The 21,774-nt window shown below is 56.1% G+C and overlaps 5 protein-coding genes across 5 annotated transcripts; 2 read left to right on the top strand and 3 right to left on the bottom strand.

The window, feature by feature from the left end:
• Positions 1-674: 674 nt before the first annotated feature.
• Positions 675-3,398, bottom strand: BO70DRAFT_360253 (acetate--CoA ligase). The gene is made up of 6 exons (XM_025542734.1): positions 3,310-3,398; positions 1,997-3,241; positions 1,686-1,946; positions 1,494-1,623; positions 1,167-1,441; positions 675-1,109 (listed from the first exon to the last, which is right to left on the bottom strand). Exons 1-6 carry the CDS (start codon positions 3,346-3,348, stop codon positions 1,047-1,049), a joined length of 2,013 nt encoding a protein of 670 aa, XP_025401508.1. The 5' UTR covers positions 3,349-3,398; the 3' UTR covers positions 675-1,046.
• A 4,157-nt stretch (positions 3,399-7,555) lies between these two features.
• On the bottom strand, positions 7,556-9,217 carry BO70DRAFT_378222 (uncharacterized protein). The gene is made up of 2 exons (XM_025545252.1): positions 8,810-9,217; positions 7,556-8,707 (listed from the first exon to the last, which is right to left on the bottom strand). The coding sequence occupies exons 1-2, from the start codon at positions 8,943-8,945 to the stop codon at positions 7,764-7,766; spliced, it is 1,080 nt and encodes a 359-aa protein (XP_025401507.1). The 5' UTR covers positions 8,946-9,217; the 3' UTR covers positions 7,556-7,763.
• A 1,067-nt stretch (positions 9,218-10,284) lies between these two features.
• BO70DRAFT_378221 (C2 domain protein) lies at positions 10,285-14,451 on the top strand. The gene is made up of 5 exons (XM_025545251.1): positions 10,285-10,689; positions 10,746-10,781; positions 10,843-11,217; positions 11,271-12,758; positions 12,803-14,451. Exons 1-5 carry the CDS (start codon positions 10,378-10,380, stop codon positions 14,414-14,416), a joined length of 3,825 nt encoding a protein of 1,274 aa, XP_025401506.1. The 5' UTR covers positions 10,285-10,377; the 3' UTR covers positions 14,417-14,451.
• Positions 14,452-16,910: 2,459 nt separating this feature from the next.
• BO70DRAFT_287623 (uncharacterized protein) lies at positions 16,911-18,068 on the bottom strand (the record flags this gene model as incomplete). The annotated part of the gene is made up of 1 exon (XM_025539246.1): positions 16,911-18,068. One exon carries the CDS (start codon positions 18,066-18,068, stop codon positions 16,911-16,913), a length of 1,158 nt encoding a protein of 385 aa, XP_025401505.1.
• A 1,197-nt stretch (positions 18,069-19,265) lies between these two features.
• Positions 19,266-21,508, top strand: BO70DRAFT_332668 (putative DNA polymerase iota). Its single transcript, XM_025540930.1, has 3 exons — positions 19,266-19,533; positions 19,590-19,877; positions 19,988-21,508. The coding sequence occupies exons 1-3, from the start codon at positions 19,486-19,488 to the stop codon at positions 21,413-21,415; spliced, it is 1,764 nt and encodes a 587-aa protein (XP_025401504.1). The 5' UTR covers positions 19,266-19,485; the 3' UTR covers positions 21,416-21,508.
• Positions 21,509-21,774: the final 266 nt, after the last annotated feature.

Here is a 21,774-nt window from a genome sequence, read left to right as displayed (position 1 = left end):
GTTATGGGAGTGAGTCGGGAAGAAATTCTCGACGCGCAGGTGACCGGTGTGTGTGGCCGGGTGTTTTGTTTTTGGGGAGTCCGAGAAAGAAAAGGGAAAAGAAAAGGCCACACTAGCTACAGACGGAAAGCGACCGTCAGAGCTAGGATGCGTTCAAGTCCGAAAGGAACTTGGGGTGGCAGGGCGAAAGGGCGGGGGAGAAGGTGAAGGGGAGGAGAAGAGAGAGGAAGAGGAGAGGTTGAGGTGGTGAGGTGAGCGAAGAGAAGCGCGACGGAGGAAAGAAGCTGCAAAGGCAGAAAGGTGTGTACGGTAACACCCTGACGGGTCCGGCGGCCGGTCATTTACTGAGCAGCCACTGGACGGGTGGCCGGGCAAGGTGGGCAGGGTGTATTGTTACCGTACCAGACCGTCACTTGGGGTGGGTGCCTGAACCGGGATGGCAGCCTGAGGAATGGAGGAATGGCCCTGGCTGCCTCTTCTGTGAAGGGATACTATATAACAGTAACCCTGACATTTACATGGACACCTAACAATAGCCATACACTTATTCATCCTATCATCCATGTCGTCCTCAATGAGGGTCTACTCGGCCCCTGCGAGTCCACAATCTACATAGGAGTACCGTCCCTTCACCGTCGAAGGCCGTCTACCCGGACGCATGCAGTAACTAGCTACTCGAGACTTACTATTAATGCCTAACCTACCTAATCACTACTACATACCACCACCTGCTCTTGCGATGCCCCCCACCCCTTCCTAATTAGTACATAGGCTTAGGGTATGTCTCAAGCCCAGAGGTGCTCACTCACACGACATCCTACAGTCGTCCCCCTGCCAGCACAAATGAATAATAGGAAAAATAGGAAACATGTATATTTTCTGGGCGATCCATCGATCCACCAGTGTTCACCTCTCACAGGTTGGGAATCACAAAACGGGGTTTATAGAAATAACTGCGCCTCTGGACATCATGTCCACCCAAAAAGGCTAATCAACTCGTCATGACATATTAATGGCTTCATCTCATCGGTTCCTCCCGGGGCCGTTTATTTGACTCGGGAAGCATGCACCGTGGCAATGATCTTGTCCACAACTCCAGGGTCCGACAGCTGTGGCCATGGTTAGTCTGCGTCAACCGATCTGCTTGGTAGGAGGGCATCGCTTACCGTTGATGTGTCGCCCAGGCTATCCTCCTCGCCGCTCAGAATCTTCCGGAGAATCCGGCGCATGATCTTCCCGCTGCGGGTCTTAGGGAGGTCCTCGACCACGAAGACCGCCTTGGGGGCAGCAAACGGTCCAATGGACCGGCGCACCTGCGCGATCAGGTCCTTGCGAACTTGGTCGGTGGTCTCGTTGCCCTCCTTCAGGGCCACGAACGCATTGACGGCCTGGCCGGTCAACTCATCGGAAATACCGACGACAGCAGCCTCAGCCACCTGGTCTGTCAAAGAGGTCAGCCGCGGATCATTGCCAGAATATTTCAAAAGACTTACGGTGCTCGATGAGCGCGGCTTCGATCTCAGCCGTGGACAGACGGTGTCCAGAAACATTGACCACATCATCAACACGACCGCGGATCCAGTAGTATCCATCGTGGTCACGGCCAGCACCGTCTCCCGTGAACTATCATTGCGCTTTCAGTCAGTCACGGCTCTTCGGTCGTCTGGAGGGATGGGATCACTCACGTAGTAGCCCTTGTACACATTCAGGTAGGTGTCCATGTAGCGCTTGTGGGCGCCCCACACCGTACGGGCCATGCTGGGCCAGGGCTGCTTGAAGGCAAGCACTCCCTCCACGTCATTTCCAGGGATCTCTTCTCCGGAGACGGGATCAATGATAGCGGGCTCGATACCGAAGAAAGGCAGCGACGCACTGCCGGGCTTCGTCGGGGTGACACCACCCAGGGGAGTGATGACGTTAGAACCCGTTTCGGTCTGCCAGTAGGTCTGCAGGGGAGTTAGAATATTACAACAAGCGAAGATCCGCCAGCACTTACATCACAGATGTGAGCTTCCTCCTTTCCGACCTTCTCAAAGTACCACTTCCAGACCTCCGCGGCGATGGGCTCGCCGACGGAGCCCAGAATACGCAGGTGAGCCATCTTGTGCTGGATGTGCTCGTCTCCAGCCCGCTTCAGAAGCCGCAGCGCGGTGGGGGCCACGTAGAACTGGGTCACCTTGTGCTTCTCAATCACGTCCCAGTAGCGGGAGAAGTTGGGGTACGCCGGAGTACTCTCGAAGACGACGGTGGAGCATCCGAGGAGCAGAGGCGCATACACCACATAGGTGTGACCAGTGATCCAGCCCACATCGCCACCACAGAAGTAGCGGTCATCGTCATGAATATCAAACACGTACTTGCCCGTCATGGCAGCTCCGAGCAGGTAGCCCGCAGTCGAGTGCATGACACCCTTGGGCTTTCCGGTGGAACCAGATGTGTAGAGCAGGAAAAGAGGATCTTCGGAGTTCATCGACTCGGGGGCGAGGTAGTTGGGGTACTTCTCGACCTCCTCGTGCCACCAGATGTCACGGCCCTTGGTCCAGGGGACCTCCGCGCCGGTGCGCTTGTAGACCAGAACGCTGGAGACATCGGGGCACTGCTTCAGGGCCTCGTCGACAATGCGCTTGGTGCCGATGACCTTGCCACCACGCTTGCCCTCGTCGGTTGTGATGACGACCTTGGAACCAGCGTCCAGCACACGGTCCCGGAGAGAGTCGGACGAAAAACCGGCGAACACGACGGAGTGGACGGCGCCAATGCGCGAGCAGGCCAGGAAGGCGACGATGGCCTCGGGGATCATGGGCATGTAGATGGCGACGGTATCGCCCTTCTTGACGCCCTGCTGGCGGAGCACCCAGGCCACGCGCGACACCTCGCGGAGCAGCTCGCCATAGGTGATGGAACGGCCCTCGCTGGGCTCGTCAGCTTCATAGATGATGGCGACCTTGTCGGGGTTCTTGTGGGCGTGACGGTCGACGCAGTTGTAGGAGGCGTTCAGGCGGCCCTCGACAAACCAGGCGCTGTCGCCGTTCTCCAATGACCCACTGTGGGTGGTGCGGAAATCCTGCTCGAAGGTGAGGAGCTCGCGGGCCATGCGCGCCCAGAAGGTGTTGGGGCTGCGGATGGACTCCTCGTACAGGGTCTTGTACTCATCGAGGTCTTTCAGGTGGGTTCCTACGGGGTGTTTCTCGTGAAATGCTTGGGGGACATGGAAAGTGTCGACTTCGTGGGCCTCGTGGACCTGAAACGACGCGGCGTTAGCACGGACACCGGAGATTTCTCGGGGGGGCGGGGCGGCGGTGTTCTTACCACAGCGGGCTTGGGAGGTTTGACACTACCGTCAGACATGGTTGCGAGTCCCAACAAAGCGCTGCGCTGGGGCTGTGTATGTTTCAACAAAAAAAAAAAAAAAAAAAGAATGCAGGCGACGAGCGACGGGACACGCGACGCCAAATGGCTGAGAGCAATGGGCTGCGGGCGAGCAGAAGGCCGGAGGTCAGCTCCGGCACCAAGAGCAGGTGAGTTTGTGGGCGGGGGGGGGAATTGGGGATTAAGCTCACTATGTCACCGAAATGCAATTGTGCTGGTTGGTGGGGAGGAGGCAGAGTTTGGCGCAATGGCAGGTTTCCTCGGTACTAGTTGTAGTTGATTGAGTTGGAGAGGAAGAGGAAGGGAAATGGGTGGATGACGGAGGGATAATGAATGGGGGAGGAGAAGACTGAGGGAAGTAAAGTAGGAAGAGGGAAGAGGGAAGGAGAAAGAGAAGAGGAAGAAAGCAGCAGTTGTTGCCCGGAATGGGGGAAACGAGGCCGTTATTTATCGCACGCACGCCCGACCCATGGAGGAGGATGTTTTATTATTATTCTTCTTCTACTTCTTCTTCTTCTTCTTCTTTCTTACCTGGGAGCAATTGTTGAGGTCCCGCTCCCCCGGCGTCCGGAGTGGAGGCGGTTTAGTTAGGTTAGCCTAACTTTGTACCGACTGTACCTCATTATTCCCTCCATCCGCGACCGTGTCGACGTGCAGCTTCGGCCCAGGGTTCCAGACACGGAGGCGTCTTGCCTCCCACCACCCCGGGGTTCCCAGCTGATCGACTGGATCGACTGGATCGACTCCAAACATGAGGTAAGGTGGTGGCTACAGTGGCTACAGTGGCTACAGTGGCTACAGTGGCTACACAGTATGCAGTAGCTACACAGTATGCAGTCACACAGAGAGGCTCCGTCTATCAGACAGTACTAGGCAGTAAGTTTATGTTAATTAACGGCTCTTTGGGGGGGTCGCTGCGGGTCATGATAAGGAGGGGACTGCTCCAGTCTACACTATTAGAGTCAAAGGCACAGTGTTTTCCCGGCAGAAAAAGACCCAGGATGGAGGGGTCCTCGGAGAGGGACCTTCTCGCCTAGATACTTACTAGTCTAGTCCGCTGCATAGCGTTTGATATTCTTGTGCCAGTGTGCCAGACTGCCAGTCGCCCATTCAGCTTCCAGCGCTAGTCCAAACGCGCCACCAAAGGTTGGGCTCGGCCATGCGGGGCTTGACAGGCTCTCGTTTCCGTTGCTCCGGGGAAGATCAGGACTGAGTAACTGGAAGTCACCGTGACCCTGCGGCTACTCTAATTGCAACCTTGGCCGACTCCGGTGTATGCAGGATGCACGATGCACGAGGGGTGTATGTATGAGGTTACGAGGTCGAGACTCCATCCTCCCGCAAGCAACGATCCAGTACTACTACGACGATTACAATTGCCAGGATGATTATTACGGAGTACTCCGTACGAGCACAAGATTGCCCCGGACAATGGACCGAGAAGGTTTTGGCGGGGAGACATCAGCCCTCAGCGCCATCACCAACAGTATCACAAGAACAGTTGCCAAGCGCTGGATCGGAGGGGTAATCTCGTACCGGGCCTCCCCCATCCTTTCGTGAGGCTTGTGCCGTGCGGGGGAGCCAAACCTTGCACCGGGATTATGGGAGGGATGAAACCGCTTCTCTGGCACGATGCCCCCTCGAACCGTGGATGTGAGGATACAAAGCCGATCTGCGGTGCCCTCGAGCTGTTGAGCTGCTACTGCACGCACTACTACTACTTAGTCGGTTAGTCGGGGGGGGGGGGGGGGATTACCTTATCTTGGCCCATCTGCCTGCACGGCAGGGGGGGACGGCCCAATGAGACGGGCGGCTTGGCTGTTCGCGGAAGATGCGCAGAGGCCGGATTGGGGCACCCCTGCCTGCAGTGCCTGACGGTCGACCTTATAAGACAATTAATTACTAGTCCGGAGTAGTAGTTAGTATTATAGTATTGTAGTATTCCCGGTGAGCAGGTGATGCATACTCAGACGTGTATCCGGTGCTGTATTATTGAGTTATGAATGCGTCTGCAGGATCATGAGAGAGTCGAGTCAGGAAGCCAACTGGGACCTGTACCTGTCTTGACTGATGTCTACCTAACTGGAGTATACCCAAGTAAGTAAGTACTATGACGGCAATACTTTCCCTAACGGGAATCTCCAACAACTCACCAGATCATCAGCATCAGCATCAGCATCAATAGCGCCAGTCTCCTGCCAATGTACCTGGTACCTCCAGCCAGCTAGCAGGCCTGCTCGATGGACTACTTACTGACTATGGAGGCCGGCGGTCGGCGGCCGGAGCCGTGGTTCTCCTTGCGCAGCTTCGGCTACCGCGCTCCTTCTCTCCGTGCCCTGGACGAAACTCGGCCCACGGTTGCGGAGAACTGGAAGCTCTCTCTAGTCTCTCGACTCGATGCCTTCGTCCTGCCGAACATTCGGTTATTGCAGAAGGATATCGTCATGAATTAGATGCTAGATAGTCCATGCGACAGCAACAGCTCGAACACATCATCTAGACTATCTACAGAACTCGGACCTGAACAGGAGAACGTCCCCACCATGTCACCGACCACAGTTCGCTTGCTGTGGGGAGGATTGTGGGAGTGGCCATAGTAACGACTGTTAATGCCATTGTGGAGGCGGCCGGCACATCCCCATTTGACTCCCGAGGCGAGGCCGCCAACTCACGTTGGATCGACACTCGCCGGGCGCTGCCTCCCTGCCTCTCTGCCTTCCACGCTCGGACTGCCATAGAGACCTATAGGCTTACCCATTACTCCGTATCAATGTTTGAATGGGAGGATATTAATATGGACACGGTGCCTTCTTTTCTTTTCCATGTCTTCTGTCCCCTCCTCTGCATTCCGAGTCTCCCATTGCTCCCAACAAGCAAGCATGCAATAACCACCCACTCTGAAGGTGAGTCTGCCGCTACCGGCCCCTCCCCACTGCCGAGAGCACCCCATATGCTAATTAATCAATCTTCTTCCAGACCCTCTTTACTAGTTACTTTTCCACTATGGCGAGGGGCGGGCAAATCAACGCCCTGGAATGTCGCTCACTCTCTGCTCTCTCGACGCGAGACTATCTAGATACCCTTAAGAGCATCCCGACAGAATGCCCATGTCAATGCCCACTCACATCTCGTCTTATCGCTTGGGATTGCTATCTTGCTCATCCTAGTCATCGCATATCCACCGGTGCGGGTACTTTTACGGCTCTACCAGTACTAACTCTACCCGAGCCTACGGAGTCCTCCGCGACAGCCTCCTGATCCCCATCCCAATCCCAACCGGTGAGACAGCACGCCTTCGGTGCCTCCCTGATTGGACCTCACTTTCCTGGCCAAGCCAGGATGGGACTCTGGCTGTCCCGCCAGCTGCAGCTTGGGCAGTAGTCTCTCCGCACTAAGCTTCTCGGTCCGCTTTTGCCAGTGGGAGGTTGGCTTCGAGCCCGCCACTAGTCGGCTCTAGTCGTGACCCAGCCGGCGCGGCTTCGGAGGGCGAAATTGAAAAACGGCGCTTCTCTGGTCCGTCGCCATCTCAAACACGACGGCAGGCTGCCTTTCAATTAATCTCCTCGCCCGGCCCTAGTCAGCCGATGGATCAGTACGCGTTGTCCTGTGTCCTGAGTCCGTGTCCGGTTGCCATGCTAGTGCGTGCTAGGGGCTGCGACTCGTCCGCGCCGCAACTAAGATCAACCTCTCGATCGGGTATAGATAGGGATGGCCAATGGTCCGAATCGGGGCATAATATAGAGAACCGGGCAGGGGGTTGGAAATGACAGACGACCAACCCTCCCTTTCCCGGACTACGACTGGTTTGTGTGACAACTGATATCATCTCAATCTCTAGGGAGTAGCCTGCGTCGGGGTGTACACCAGAAATCGACCAGGTCGCGCTGCGCAAACCAATTGTCTCGAGCCTACGAACCTTTTGGCGTCGCAGCTAATCTCAACCGCCAGGGATAAACAAACCTACGGTGTGACCTGAGTCGGGATTTAACGTACAGAAACCGGACAGACAGAGGCAAGGGCTGGTTGTCTGTCTGTCCTACCTACCACTACAACTGCGCACGTGGAGCGACTGCCTCCGTACCAACCGATGGCCACGAAGACCGGGATCATCATCGCATAGGCTTGGGGATCTACAAACTGTACACTATAGCTAACTAGCTACCCGATAACCAACCTCGCTGTCCCCGTAGCTATCATCTAGCAGTCCTCTACCTCGGTAGTAAACCTGCACCTCTCCCCACCATCCATACCCAGCACAACCTCATAAACAGCATATATCATATCATTAACACTCTTAACAATGTAACAAAGAAAATAGAAATAAAAATATAGTATTCACAATACAACCCTCCCCCCACGTAAAACCAAACATAGCTGTAATTTTAATTTCAATTTCAAACAATCCACTCCCTAGACCACCAACTCGCCACCCCAAACAAAAACACCACCAAACTGCCATCCCGAACCACATCCTTACCCACCTGCATCCAACCGCGCACGCCGCCCGAGCCCCCCAGCCCCAAAATCCTCATGGCACTCAACACCGCCTCGCCCGTCACAAACAGCACGAACGGGTTCCGGGCTGTCGCCGGCGGCGGCGGCTGAGCTCCATACGTGGACACCGCAGCCCCCATCAACACAAGCAGATAGACCCCGATGATGACGGAAAACAGCACGTGGATGTTCTTCCACAGCACGGTATGCTTCTTTTCCGATTCGCTGGGCGCGGACGTCGCGGAGGTGATTAGGCTGGCGAGGAAGGGGGGAACGCCGAGGCTGGAGAGGAGGGAGGCGGTCGGGTTGAAGCCTGCGCCTGCATCTGGTCCGGAACCGGAACCGGAACCGGGGAATTGGGTCGGGTTGTTGGGGTCGAGGTTGAAGCCCGCGGGGAGGTCTGCGCCGGCGCTGCTGAGGAGGCTTTGGAGGAGTTTGAGGGTTGGGTCTTCGTCTTGGCCTTGGGCTTGTCCTGGGAATTGGAATGGGGGCTGCGGTTGGAATTGCGCTTGGAAATTGCCGTCCTCGGGGTATGGCCCCGGCCCTGGGTCCATGTTCTCGGGCGAGAAGCCCGCGGCTTGGATTTGGCGGATTAGTCGCTGTTGGCGCTCGTATTCGCTGTCTGTGGACAGGATGGTGGGCGGTTTGGGCGGCTCGACTATGGAGATGGAGGTTTTGCGGGGCGTCGAGGTGGTGGTTGTCTGACTTTGTGGTGTTGGGGAGGGGGATGGGGATGGGGATGGGGATTCTGGCGCTGAGGCGAAGGGTGAGGTGGATGTTGGGTTTGCGGTTGAAGCGGAGGTCGAGGCGGATGGGGAGGGGGAGGGAGAGGTTTCTTCGCGGACTGGTGGGGTGTTCGTTAGTACTATTGCTTCGTATTGCTTGGGATTCTGGGGGTGAGTTGGGTTGGGGATGGATGCGGATGAAGATGATGGAGAGAACGTACGACTCGCCGGGGTGCGTCCGCTCAGACTCGTGATCTTGTCGAGACGCGCGGCGCCATCGCCCTTGATTTTGGCTTCGCGGCGCTCACGGCGCTGGCGGGCGGCCCTTTGGGCGGGGGATTCCTCGGTGGAGGACATGGTATGGTATCTGGTGATGGTTGTTGGTGATGTGGAGGGGAGGTTGTTGTGACGTTGCGGGTTCGTGAGGGTGGTCGATCGGAGCTTTGGTTGTGGTCGGGGTTGTGGTCGGGGTTGCGACTGTTTTGCGACTGTTTTGCGACTGTTTTGCGACGGGGTTGAGTCTGTGTGACTCGGGGAAGGAGTTGGGGATTCACCGCAGGCTGGCGGGCGGAGATGGAAAGGGTGGTGTTTTGGAGTGGTGGTGAAGGTGAGGTGGTGATGTTGGAGGCGGTGGGTGAGTTACGTTACTTGACGGTGGCCGGGCGGAGCCTCTCGCCTCGCTCTTCTATCAAGTCACTCGTTCCCTTCTCAATCACTGCTGTAATTTTTACAGCTTTACAAAGAATGGATTCTATGCTGAGTTGATTGATTCAGTAGCTGTGAGAAATATTCCTCAGCAGAGTGTAGGCTGTTCGTCATTCAGGAACTACTATATATTTTCGACGGCAAGCATGCTCTACGCCAGTAACTATCCAAACACAGCACTTTTCTGGAAATAACTAAAAACCATATATCAAAAAGTCAACCATCATCTCGACCATTTACTGAGACCGTCTAAGACCACTGCGACCATTAACCCCCCATAAACAGTCCTACTGAGACAAGAAGTGGATCGACTGTGTATACAGAGCGCCCTTACTGTGGTCAATCACCGCAACAGAAAGGTGGAAGAATAGCCCCGTGGATCAATCTAGGCACAAGGAAACCCGGTCTGCAAGGCCAGCCAGCCAGAACCGGGCAGAAGATGGCCTGATCCTAGCCAAGGCTGGGCTGAACGCATTGTGTGAAGATCGTGGAGTCTCATTGGCCTGCGGGAGTGACATCATGGATGGCATAACGTGTAACGGCTCTATCCCAGGAGGCCAGCATCCCGCACCCCAGACGGGTTGTCTATATATGATATTCGGAGGAGATCGAAGTGACCCAACTGCTACTCAGTCACTACCTGCAAACAAAGTGTAGCGTAAATCGACAGACAGTCTCTAGTGGTGAAAGTAAGGCCAGGATTCCGCCGCGATGACGGCGACCAGCGGAACCAGAACCAGATCCAGAGCTCCTTGTCGATCCTCCCACCCGTCGGGATTACATACTTTACTGCATGTACTCCGTACTATCTACTACATACTATCTATGTACCCTCCAACAGCCTCGGACGCGTCCGACGTCCATTGGCGGCGAGCTCTCCACAATGACGTAGTGGAGTCTCGTAGGGCAGACGCCTGCTTCCTGCTTCCTCCATTCAATTAATTCTCGCCAGTCATCCTCACCAGTTACTCTTCTCTCCTTCAACCACACTGCGGAGGCCGGCCTGCGAACCGAGAGATGAGACCTCATCTCCCCGCCCTACCCCCTACAGCCCCGAACCTGACACCACCACACCACCATCACCATGCCCCAGGATCACCATGGCCGGGATTCCCCCCGGTCTCATCGCGTGGGGGAGCACTGGAGCGGTGCCAACCCCGTCCCCACCATCGGCCGGTTCCTCGAGCGCCTCGAAATCGATAAGCAAGAAAGAAAAGCCCATGAGGAAGCCCTGCTGGCGAAGAAGAGGGAGAAGGAGGAACGCGGGGAGGAGATGCCCCATAAGCCGCGGAAGACCACTGGCAAGACTCGCATGGTGACCGACCCGACTACCGGAAATGATATCGAAGTCGAGGACCTCGATGCCGATGCTATGGACGCCGTGAAGGATCCCAAGGTATCTATCCCGGCGCTCTCTCCCACTATTGTCGACTGACTTCTGGACTCTGATAGCTCATTGTCCCGAACGCCAATGTCGGAAAGCCTACGGTGAGTTGAAGCTACACTGTAATCTGTATATACTATACCTGGACAATCGCTCATTCCGTAGGACGTCAAAACCGAAGCCACCCAGAGTCTCTCCCAATACAAAGAAAACCAGGATATCACCGCCCCCCCGGACCCCATTGCAGAGGGCACCACCTCCGATGTGCCCATCCACGGCGAGAAAACAAACGTCCTCTTCCACCCCACCCCGACGGTCACATACAAGCCCATGTTTGACCAGCTGGAGAGACGAGGCATGGGTCTGTGCATCGGCATTGTGGCAGCGATCGTCTTCCTGGGCCGCATCTTCGGCGGTTCCTTATGGGGCCTCCTCCCGCTGGGATGTGGGATTGCCAGCGCCATGTGGCTCTGGATTCAAGAGTTGATAAAAAGTGGTCGCGAAATGGAATGGAGCAGCGAGCAGATCCGAGGCCAGATGGTGGGCTCTGCGGTAACCTTTTGGATATAGTACAGTCGTGCTGACGGGTATAGGCCACCGCGAATCTGCTCCCCGAGTCGGTCGAATGGATGAACTCCTTCCTGGGCGTCTTCTGGGGCCTCATCAACCCGGAGATGCTGTCACCGGTCGCCGATACCATCGAAGATATCATGCAGGCGTCTGCGCCGGGTGTGGTCGAGAACGTTCGGATTGCCGAGATCGACCAGGGCAACAACCCTCTGCGGATTTTGAGTCTGCGCTCTCTCCCCGACTCCCATGTCCAGCAGCTCAAGGATCACGTCCATGAGGAAAACGTCAAGAATAAAGACCCCCAGGAGGCGGCTGCGGCCGAGGAGGGCGGCAGCTACTACAACATGGAGGTTTCCTTTGCCTACCATGCGAAGCCGAGTGGTCAAACGGCCTCGTCCAAGGCACGCAACATGCACATGCAGATCGTGTTCTACCTCGGAATCAAAGGCCTCTTCGGGGTGCCCTTCCCGGTGTTTGTGGAGCTGACAGAGATGGTCGGAACGGTGCGTGCAAGATTCCAGATGATGCCAGAGGCGCCATTCATGAAGGATGTCACCTTCAGCCTGGTCGGGCTCCCGCACATCAAAGCTGGGTGCATGCCCATGATCAAAGGGGGCGTCAATATCCTGAATCTCCCATTGATTTCGAACTTTGTCAACTATGCCATCGCCACCGCCTCCGGGCTCTTCGCGGCCCCGAAGTCCATGACCATGGACCTCAGCTCGATCCTCAAAGGGGATGACATCCTTAAAGAAACCCAGGCGCTGGGCGTCATGTGGGTTCGGATTCACCGTGCGATCGGACTGAGCAAGCAGGACCGGCGTGGTAGCTACGGCGGCGGCAGCGATCCCTACATCAACCTGTCCTTCTCGAAGTACGGCAAACCCATGTACTGTACACGAGTGATCTGCGACGATCTGAACCCGGTCTGGGAAGAGACGGCGGCGCTACTGGTGACGCCGGAGCTGATCAAGGCCGACGAGGCGCTCAGCGTAGAACTCTGGGATTCGGATCGAACTACTGCGGATGACATTGTCGGCAAGGTGGAGTTGCCGATCCGGAAAATGATCCAGCATCCGGGCAAAATGTACGCCCAAGTCTCGAAGCTCCAGGGCCTGAGCGAGGGGAGCGAAATGCCAGGAGAGCTCCACTGGGAAGTTGGATTCTTCGGCAAGCCCAAGCTGAGGGCCGAGTTGATGACCGACGGCAAGAAGAAAGACCTGCCTGATAACTTCAAGGATGTCCCGGAGTTCCAAGACGAGAAGGGCGTCATCAGCAACGAGCTCGAAGATGCCGTCACCAAGACCCCCCCGGACCCGTTATGGCCCAGCGGCATCCTGAGCGTCGTGGTGCATCAGATCGTCAACCTGGAGACCGAGAACGTAAAAGGCAGCAACGGCAACCGCAATGGACGAGAATACGAGCCGGCCAAGCCATTTGGCGAGCAAAAGGAGGAGCAGGGCGAGAAGCTGCCGACGAGCTACTGCAAGATCATTATCAACGACGAGCTGGTGAGTCCTCCAACACATATCCTTCGATTTCACTAACCGTCCAGGTCTACCGCACCCGCGCCAAAGCCCTAAGCTCCAAGCCGATTTTCAACGCCGGAACCGAACGCTTCGTCCGGGACTGGCGGTCTGCCTTCGTCACTGTGAGCGTCCGCGACCAACGCTATCGACAACACGACCCCATCCTCGGTGTTATCCCGCTGAAGATCTCCGACCTTCTCCAGACCAGCTCGCAGGTCACCCGGTGGTACCCTCTGGACGGCGGCGTCGGATTCGGACGGATCCGCATCTCCATCCTCCTCCGCCACGTCGAGACCCGACTCCCCCCCAGCCTACTAGGCTGGGACGTGGGCACCTTCGAATTCGCCTCGGACAAGATCACCATACAGAACTTCAACCAGCGGTCCAAGATCCGCCTCCGCACCGGAGGCAGCAGCGGCAAGATCACCCGCCATGTCTGCTCCGTCGAGGGGAGCAACATGAGCTACGACATCTCTGACGAAGCATTCCGCCGCAGCATCCGCCTTCCCGTCAAGCACCGCTACCGATCCCCGGTCGTCTTCGAATTCCACCCCCAAGGCCACCACCACCATCACCACCCGACTGCCTACGCCGTCTACTGGCTCCAACACATCCCGGACAACGAAGAAACCATCATCGACATCCCGATATGGGCGACCAAGAACGGCAAACGCCTCACGCAGAACTACATCACGGAACGCAACTGCGAGATCAAACGCAGCCCGGGCCTCGAAGACCTGCACGAGGTCGGCCGCCTGCAGTTCCGCGGCTACTTCAGCCCCGGCATCGACGAGTCCCACGAACGATTCGTCGTCGACAACGAATCGCGCGAGACCTTCGAGACCTGGGAAGCCTGCATCGCCGAGGGCGTCCGCTCGCGACGCATCTCCGCCGACATCCCCGAGGACGTGGCCCAGCTGCACGAGAAATCCCTCCTCGACGGCCGAGACATCCTCAAGCACGCGGAACCCCGCGAACGCAAACGCTGGATCGACAAGCAGGGCCAGGACTGGAGTGGGGCATTCGGACATGACCCCGGCGCGTACCTCAACCAACACGGCCACCAGGTGGCCGAACCAGGGCGCGAGAATCCCCCTCACGACCCGGTCAATCCGCCGCGTACCGTCGCCACCGCCCACGGCACCATGCACGCCGAAGAAGCGCAACACGAGCCCTCCCCTCCGCACCAAGAAGCCCAAGCCCAACAGCAAGCAACCCCAAACCAACCCCCCGGCCCACGACCAGTCGAACCAGCCGAACCGCCCGGAGACAACGGCAACGACGGCAGCGACGGCTCCTCCTCCAGCGAAACGGAAGACGACAACGACGACGAATACTACCCGCACCAACAACACGCGCAACAACGGGTCTCCTCCAGCGGCACCTTCACCAGCGGCGCGAGCGCGAGTGGCAGCGGGCCCAACCGCCAAAGCACCGACGGATCGTCATCCATCTCCTCCAAGAAAGCGAACAAGCGGAGCGAGCAGCGCCAGCAGCGCGGGATGATGCAGTGGAAGCCCGTCCGGAACGCGGTGTTTGCGCGTGACGAGACCAAGTTTGCGCTTCGGAGGGTGAAGAGGAAGTTTACGGGCGATTTGGCGGGTAGGGAGCCGGATATCGAGACGGAGACGGGGACGTGACTCGTTTGGTTGATGGAGTGGGTGAGGGAGAGGAGGGGGAGGTTGAGGGGAAGAGATGGAACGGGTTGGGATGGGGATGGGGGAGGAAATGGGGAAGGGGGAGGTATCCTGGTGTGGGTGGATAGGGACAGGGGGTGCATTGTACAAACTTTGGAAACGTGATAGTTGTATTGTTATTAGTATACTTGTATTATATGTGATCTACAGGTTCTAGGTAGCGAATGGGCACCGTTTATAGGTCAATTTGTGATAGATATGGATATATCGTTCATAAACATATTCAAACAGCTCAACCATCTTTCCACAGTTAGGCGCATCTCTAAGGGATATAAGACTATGAAGCATACATTAATAACAGTCTATGTGAAAATTAGCTAGTTAATTAAGATTCGTGATCAACCCCTGCGATAATGGCCCCCTTCATTCTGTCAGTATGCGACGTTGAGCTACGTATGGGGGGGCACTACAGCAGAGAAAGACCTGTCAGCAACAACTGCAACAACAATCGGCAGGTTAGGAACGGATGGCTTTTTTTCCCCTAACATCCCCAACCTACAACAATTCCAGATGCTATGATAGTATGTGAGAAACTTGGATTGATAGACTGTGCATCATCGAAGACAACGTGGAAGAGAAGATGACTCAAATCAATGCCATGGATGTTATCTACAGTTGCGCTATGGTTACATTGGTCGCTCTAGCCGGCAGAGATGCCAGCCATGGCTTTCCTGGGCGTTTCTATCCGAGAACGACCTCGATTTCCAGTTCTAGAGACACAAGGATGATACTATATGAAGGCGGTGCGGTGTCAGATACCACCGAGAAACAGCACCCCTAGCACTCTGGGCATTGTGTAGTCCGATATCTGCAGTACGGCAACCGTGCCATATGGCGGTCCGGGGATGGTCATCTCTCTAAACATGTCCTCGTGGCAGTCCTTGACGCATTGCTGGGAGGTTAAGTACTATCCAGTGAAACTACCCCCCCCACCACTAGACGTCCATGGGGAAAGAAGGCCGTATTGAGGGTTCCATGACGTCTTTAATGCCATTATACGACCTCTGCAAAACCGCCCACGGGCTCCGGGATGACGGTATCACCGCTGACTCTGACCCAAGCCGATATTTCCCTCCTTCTAGTCTTGCCCGTGGCTCTAAACCCGGGCGCCTCCTAGTCTATACCCGGTTTATTCAAGTCCCATTGAAGAACGTACCCCTCATACCCGAGAATAGATCAAAGGACGAAGTAGTTATGTACATAAGTAAACCACCTACAGTAAGTAAGGGTTAGAATGAGCAGATTAGAGAGTGGAATGGGGTAGATGGAAATACTCATACCCTGCTAGAATAGGACAGAGTACAGCGTACTACGATGTATGTTTCCCGTCTTCCAGTCCGCAAGATGCCTGAGTTGACTGATTCAGAGGAGATCATCATGTATTGAGGATGTGTATGGATGTGTATGGATGTGTATGGATGTGTATGGATGTGTATGGATGTGTATGTGTATGGGTGCTGAGATTATCCAGGATATAGGTGCAGATAGATAAATAGATAGATAAATAGACCACTAGGGGAATCACGGTGGGTGATAGTAAGAATAAGGGTGAGTGGGAGGATTGGATGGAGGGAGGGAGGGAGGGAGATAGTGTGTCTGTGAATAGGTAGGTAGGTAAGTAGGTAAGTAAGTATGTATGTAGGATAAACCATCATATGCCAGCAGTAAGGGTGCCCGCACCACTCACTCACTCACTCACTCACTCACTGCCAATCCATCTATTCATGCATCCACGCAGATGAAGATGCACATGCACATGCACATGCACATGCACCTGCACCTGTCGCTATTTACTTATTTATATCCCACATCGATATTCCATATTCCATATTCCACATCCCTATGCCACACAGCATGCATATCGCATGCATACTACAGTGACGTCACGTCACCGACCATCATCATTACTGATACTGCTACTGATACCGATCCTGTTACTATTTTAAGCGCGATCGGGAGATCGACCAGAGTCAGAAAGACAGCCAAGGCTAGATAATAGTTATAGAACCGAAGAATCTCGTATTCGAAATGATGCGATGCATGAGGAACACGCATGCATGCATGCATACAAGTATGCAAGTATATATGTATTATTGAAATAATAAAAAGCAAAGTAAAATATGTATAAAGAAGGAAAAGGAGTTGGTCGGTGGGTGTGTATGGATGGGTGGGGGTGGGCTCTGGCTATGGAAGCAAAAATATGAATGACATCATAGCGTCAGACTCGGATGGATCGGAATGTTGGCTGGCATTCAGATGGGAGGAATGAGGGTCGACCGGAAAAGAAGAAAGAATGAAGGGTAGGTAGGGAGGTAGCATAGTAAGTGGGTAGAAATGAGGTGGTAAGTGAAGAGAAGAAGAGTAGGTAGTATGCCGTCTATATGCATAAGTCGTGATCATCAATGCAAGGGGTTCGTAACCAAGGCATGGATGGGGGTTATCGTGGGTGATCGACATTCATCATGCATTCGGGTAGTAGTTGTCGTTCGTGAGTCGTGTCAGCCTGGGACTCGTGAGTGTCCCTCCCGGAGGGAACGGACGAGCTGGGGCTGGAGTGGTGGTCTGTATAGGTGGTGGTGGTGGTGGTGCAGGTGCTGGAGCTGGAAGCGGGCGCGTCGGTTTCGGACGGAGGAGGTATCGTTTCAGCGGCCACGGCCACGGAGGGTCTCGTCTCATCCTGAAGCACAGTTTCGCCCTTCTCCAACGGTCCCAGGGTCCATCGCCACTCGCAACGGCGTTTGGCCCGTTTCCTGCGCGGCGTCTGCGGCGTGAGGGCCCCGTAGTTGGTTCCGGCCAGCCCGTCCATCAGGGCCACCGCCCGCACCTGTCGCTCGGCGTTGTGGTGCTTCCGCTTCTTCCGCTTGATCGGAGACAGTGGGGTCTTGCCTGAGACAGTTGTTGTTCGCGTTGTGTCAGGCTCGTCCTCGGAGGTGGTGGTGCTGCTGCTGCTGCTGGAACCGCCGCTGGTGGTGGAATCCGAGTCATCGTCGGAGGTCGAGATGGAGGGCTCGGGCAGCAGCTGAGGGACAGGCTCATCGTGGAGATCGGAGTGGCGGGCAGTGTAGCGCACCGTCTGGATCTCCTCCTCCAGCGGAAAGCGATAACTGACTTGCTTCTTGGCGGGAAAGAAGACGCGGCGCGAACTCGGACCGCCGTTCGGGCCGTTGTTGGTGGCCACCGATCCGGACCGGCGGCGGCAGCTCGGCTCCAGTGGCGAGTTGCGCAGGATGCTTCTCACCCCGAGCGGCAGTTGGTAGGGGTGGTGGGTGGTGAAGGGCGAGGAGGGCTTGCTGAAGCGGGTGCTGGTGCTGGTGCTGGTGCTGGGGAATTTGGACGAGGGTGACGCGGTGGCGGACGAGGGGGCCACCTCGTAGGCGTTCTTAAAGGTGTTGCGCACCGTGGGCGACGCTGTTGGGCCGGCGGCCAGCGAGAGCGACAGGCCAGTCGATGAGGTGCCGAACGTGCGTGGCAGCGAGGAGGTTTGGAGGGTCAGTTTGGGACGTGAGGCGATGGCCGGTCGGGAGGCCGTCGGGGCAGTCGCGGCCAGACTGTAGGCCATGGTGGTGGAAGGCGACGGATGTGATTGCGGGGTCATGGGGGTCGCGAGCATGGCGAAGGCCCCAAACACAGAGGGAGAGTTAGGAAGTAGAAGAAGAGGAGGAAGAAGAGGAAGAAGAGGAGGAAGAAGAGGCGGAAGAGGGAGGGAGAAGGACAAAAGACGACGGTGTAACAGGCCCCGCAGTGAGGGTAAAAAAAGTAGGAGGGTGATGGGAGGAGGTGCAGGACGATAAGGTTCTGAAATAAGACCAGGTGGGAGCCAAATAATAATATTATAATAATAAGAATAAGAATAAGAATAAAAATAATAAAAAGAAGATGGGGGAAACCGACGTGGGCGCTTGTTGTGCAAGGGTTTCTATTTTCGAACCGATGCCTGGTCGTAGATCAGTTAGTTAGTGATCAAGTACTAGTTAACCAACAGTCTCGAATAAATTCAGGGCTTGGGCCATGTGGCGGAGAGCACAACGATCTTGACAAGAAGAAGAATTGTCTAGTTATCTATCTAGTGTCTACTGACTGTGGACTGGAAAGTGCTTAGCCGCTGGGGAAATTAGATTAATCTTAATCCCAAGGGCTAAATTTACGCGCATCGGGCCTGTCGACACTAAACCAGACTAATTATATCCCAACTATTGACGCCGCCGACAGGCCCCAGTTTTCCAGCGATCGAGAATGGCCGATCCTCACCCGGCTCCATTCCATCAACCTCCATCTTTCCATCCATCTTCCGGGCGAGACACGCGGCCCTGTCTGTCTGTGTCTCTGTCTGTGTCTCTGTCTGTGTCTCTGTTTCTGTTTCTGTTTCTGTTTCTGTTCTGTCCGTCTGTCTTCTGATCGGAATATCCCCACGAGCCCTGCTTTGGTCTGGTCTGACTCAACCCGGAGAACTGAGAGACAGTGTGTTATGTGTTAAGGTCGACAGGCAGAAGGGCAGCCCTCGATATTTATAGCACCTGCCCCCCCCAGAGCCAATCAGCGGTGACGATGACGCGGTGTTCTATAAATGGCTTAGTGCCTGCACGAGGCCGGTGGGGTCTTGGCCGTATGCGGTTAGCGTGGCAGCCGGACCGGTGACCACCGCTGAGTCAGCCAGGGTCCGGGGGGGGGCACCAGCCACCCCGCGTGACCGGCGCACCCCGCCACATCCCAGCCACGTCCCAGCCGGTGGTTTCTTGTCCAATCAGCGGGGCTGTCATCTTACAACCTTACAGTCTTCAGTCTTACAGTCTTACAGTCTTCCACTAGTACTAATCCTAGTATACTCCGGTGTACCGGCCGGTAGATAGAATATCTAGATACTATCTACTATCTATCTACTATCTACATGGTTAGTCGGGCTTGATATTTGCGACTAGCAAAGTCTCTTCAGCAGATGGCGGTCACGGTCGAGATCCATCGCCAGCCTCCAGGAATAAGAATCATCATCACCAGCAGAATCTGCAGTCTAGTCCATGGCTGTGGCTCCATCCAGAGACGACCGTCGAATCATCCTCCACTTTGTCAGTCTCCGTCTCACTCACACTCCCACAACCCAGCCCTGACCGCCACACTACAGGATTATGACTGTTTCTACGCCTCCGTCTTCGAGGCCGAACAGCCCGTGCTGAAAACCCTGCCACTGGCCGTGCAGCAGAAACAGATCGTGGTGACCTGCAACTATGAGGCCCGGCGCCGGGGATTACGCAAACTGCAACTGATCAGGGAGGCCCGCCAGATCTGCCCGGATGTCGTCATCGTCCTGGGCGAGGACCTGTCCAAATTTCGCGATGTCTCGAAGGCGCTGTTCCTGTTCCTGCGGTCCTTCGTCTGGGGAGGGAACGTGGAAAGGCTGGGGTTCGATGAGGTGCGTAAGCGGTGCTGGCTGTCTGCTTTCTCCACGAGTTCATGCAGAGTGCGCTGCAGTTGAGCAGAGCCCCCCCCCCCCCCCCCCCAAGTCTAACGTTGACCCGGCAGGTGTTCCTGGATGTCACCGAGATGATCCGCTACAACGTTGATCTGCTGAACCGGCATGATCTGGAACATTCATTCTTTCACCTGGACCGCCAAGAGCCCACGGTGGGTTTCACGTATGATGCCACCCGAGTCCACGGCTCCACTTATCCGGGCGCTGCGCCCTCAACCGCAGCGGAGACTGCTGAGTCTGCTGAGTCTGCTGCGCTGCGCACGCGATTGCTGGTTGCCTCGCATCTGGCCGGCTTCTTGCGCGCCGAACTCGAGCACCGCAAGGGCTACACTGCCACGGTGGGGATCGCGACCTCCAAGCTCCTCGCCAAGCTGGCAGGCAGCACCCATAAGCCCAACAACCAGACCACCCTGCTCCCGCCTTATGTCACCGTGCGCGACCGCAGCAGCAATGTCCACGACTTTCTCGATGCCCACGAGATCCGGCAAATCCCCGGACTCGGATCCAAGCTGACGGCAAAGCTCGTCAGCTACCTGGCCGGTGCTCGCGCCGACGGTGCCACGCCCGCTGACCGGGTCACCGTCCGAGATGTCCGCCTGGCGCCTGGCATGGGACCGGCTCGGCTGGATCGCATCCTGGGAGGACCAGGGGCGCCCCGAGACATTGGCGCACGCGTCTGGGGGCTCATCAATGGCGTAGACAATAGCGAGGTCGCCCAGACCGGCGACCTGCCCACCCAGATCAGCATCGAGGACTCCTACGGTCGTCTCGATAGCCTCGAAGCCGTCCGGAGAGCGCTGGACGCCTTGGCAGCCAGCCTACTCCGGCGGATGCGGACGGATCTGACGGAACCAGATGAGACAGGCACAGAATCCCAGCCTCGAACGCGATGGCTCGCTCGTCCGCGGACCCTGCGACTGTCGACTCGACCCAGGTCTGCCAACGACGCTCAGTCGTACCAGGGGAACCGCATCTCGCGCTCGGCACCCGTCCCCTCGTATGTATTCCATCTGGACGAGAGCGTGGATGCCATCGCCGAGCGACTGGTGCAGGAGGTGCTGCTCGCCATGTTTCGCCGGCTTCACCCCGAGAAGTCCGGGTGGAACCTGCGTCTGATGAACGTTGCGGTGACGAACCTGGTGGAAGCGGCAGGGGATCGCAAGCAGAGCAGCGGGCGCGACATCGGAAAAATGTTCCAGAGCCAGGGGTCGCGGATGGATGTGGTTTCCGACATGCAACCGAGTCTTTTGGAGGGCAGCAACCCGTCGCAGACATCATTATTAACTGGTAGCCACGGGCTGGCCGGTGGATCTCCCCGAGATGCTGACCCGAACCCAATAGTCGAGGAAGAGGAAGCGGCGTGGGAGGACAGCGACGAGGAGGAAAGCATGCCCAGCGAAGCATGTGGGGAGTGCGGGATCCTGATTCCTCATTTCGCGCGGGAGGCTCATGAGTTGTACCATGCGGTGCCTGACTGATTGGATGACATCATGATTGTAAGACACATATGCAGCGCAGTCTGGACAGACTAACGAAATGGCCAGAAGATAGTATTCTATCCTTCCATTATTATTATTATTATTATTATTATTATGCAATGATGCTGCATAACAGACGGTGAAGATGTAAACTTCGATGGAGCGCCATGGGTCTTGGCGGCCGTCCGCCCGCCAACCGATTTGGTGGTTCTTCCCCGGAGACCCTGTCCCGCCAGGGTCTTTTCTTCTTCTTCTTCTTGTCTATTCCTCCTCCTTTTCTCTGCTTTCTTCCACCCTCGTTCTTCGTCCCTCTCCTTAGCCTCTCCACCAGCCTCTTCACCAGCCTCTCCCTCTCTCCC

The sequence above is a fragment of the Aspergillus heteromorphus genome (assembly GCF_003184545.1).
Source record: "Aspergillus heteromorphus CBS 117.55 chromosome Unknown BO70scaffold_6, whole genome shotgun sequence".
Taxonomy (NCBI): domain Eukaryota; kingdom Fungi; phylum Ascomycota; class Eurotiomycetes; order Eurotiales; family Aspergillaceae; genus Aspergillus; species Aspergillus heteromorphus.
Note: the sequence above shows the minus strand (reverse complement) of the source record. Positions and strands in the feature narration are given on the sequence as shown.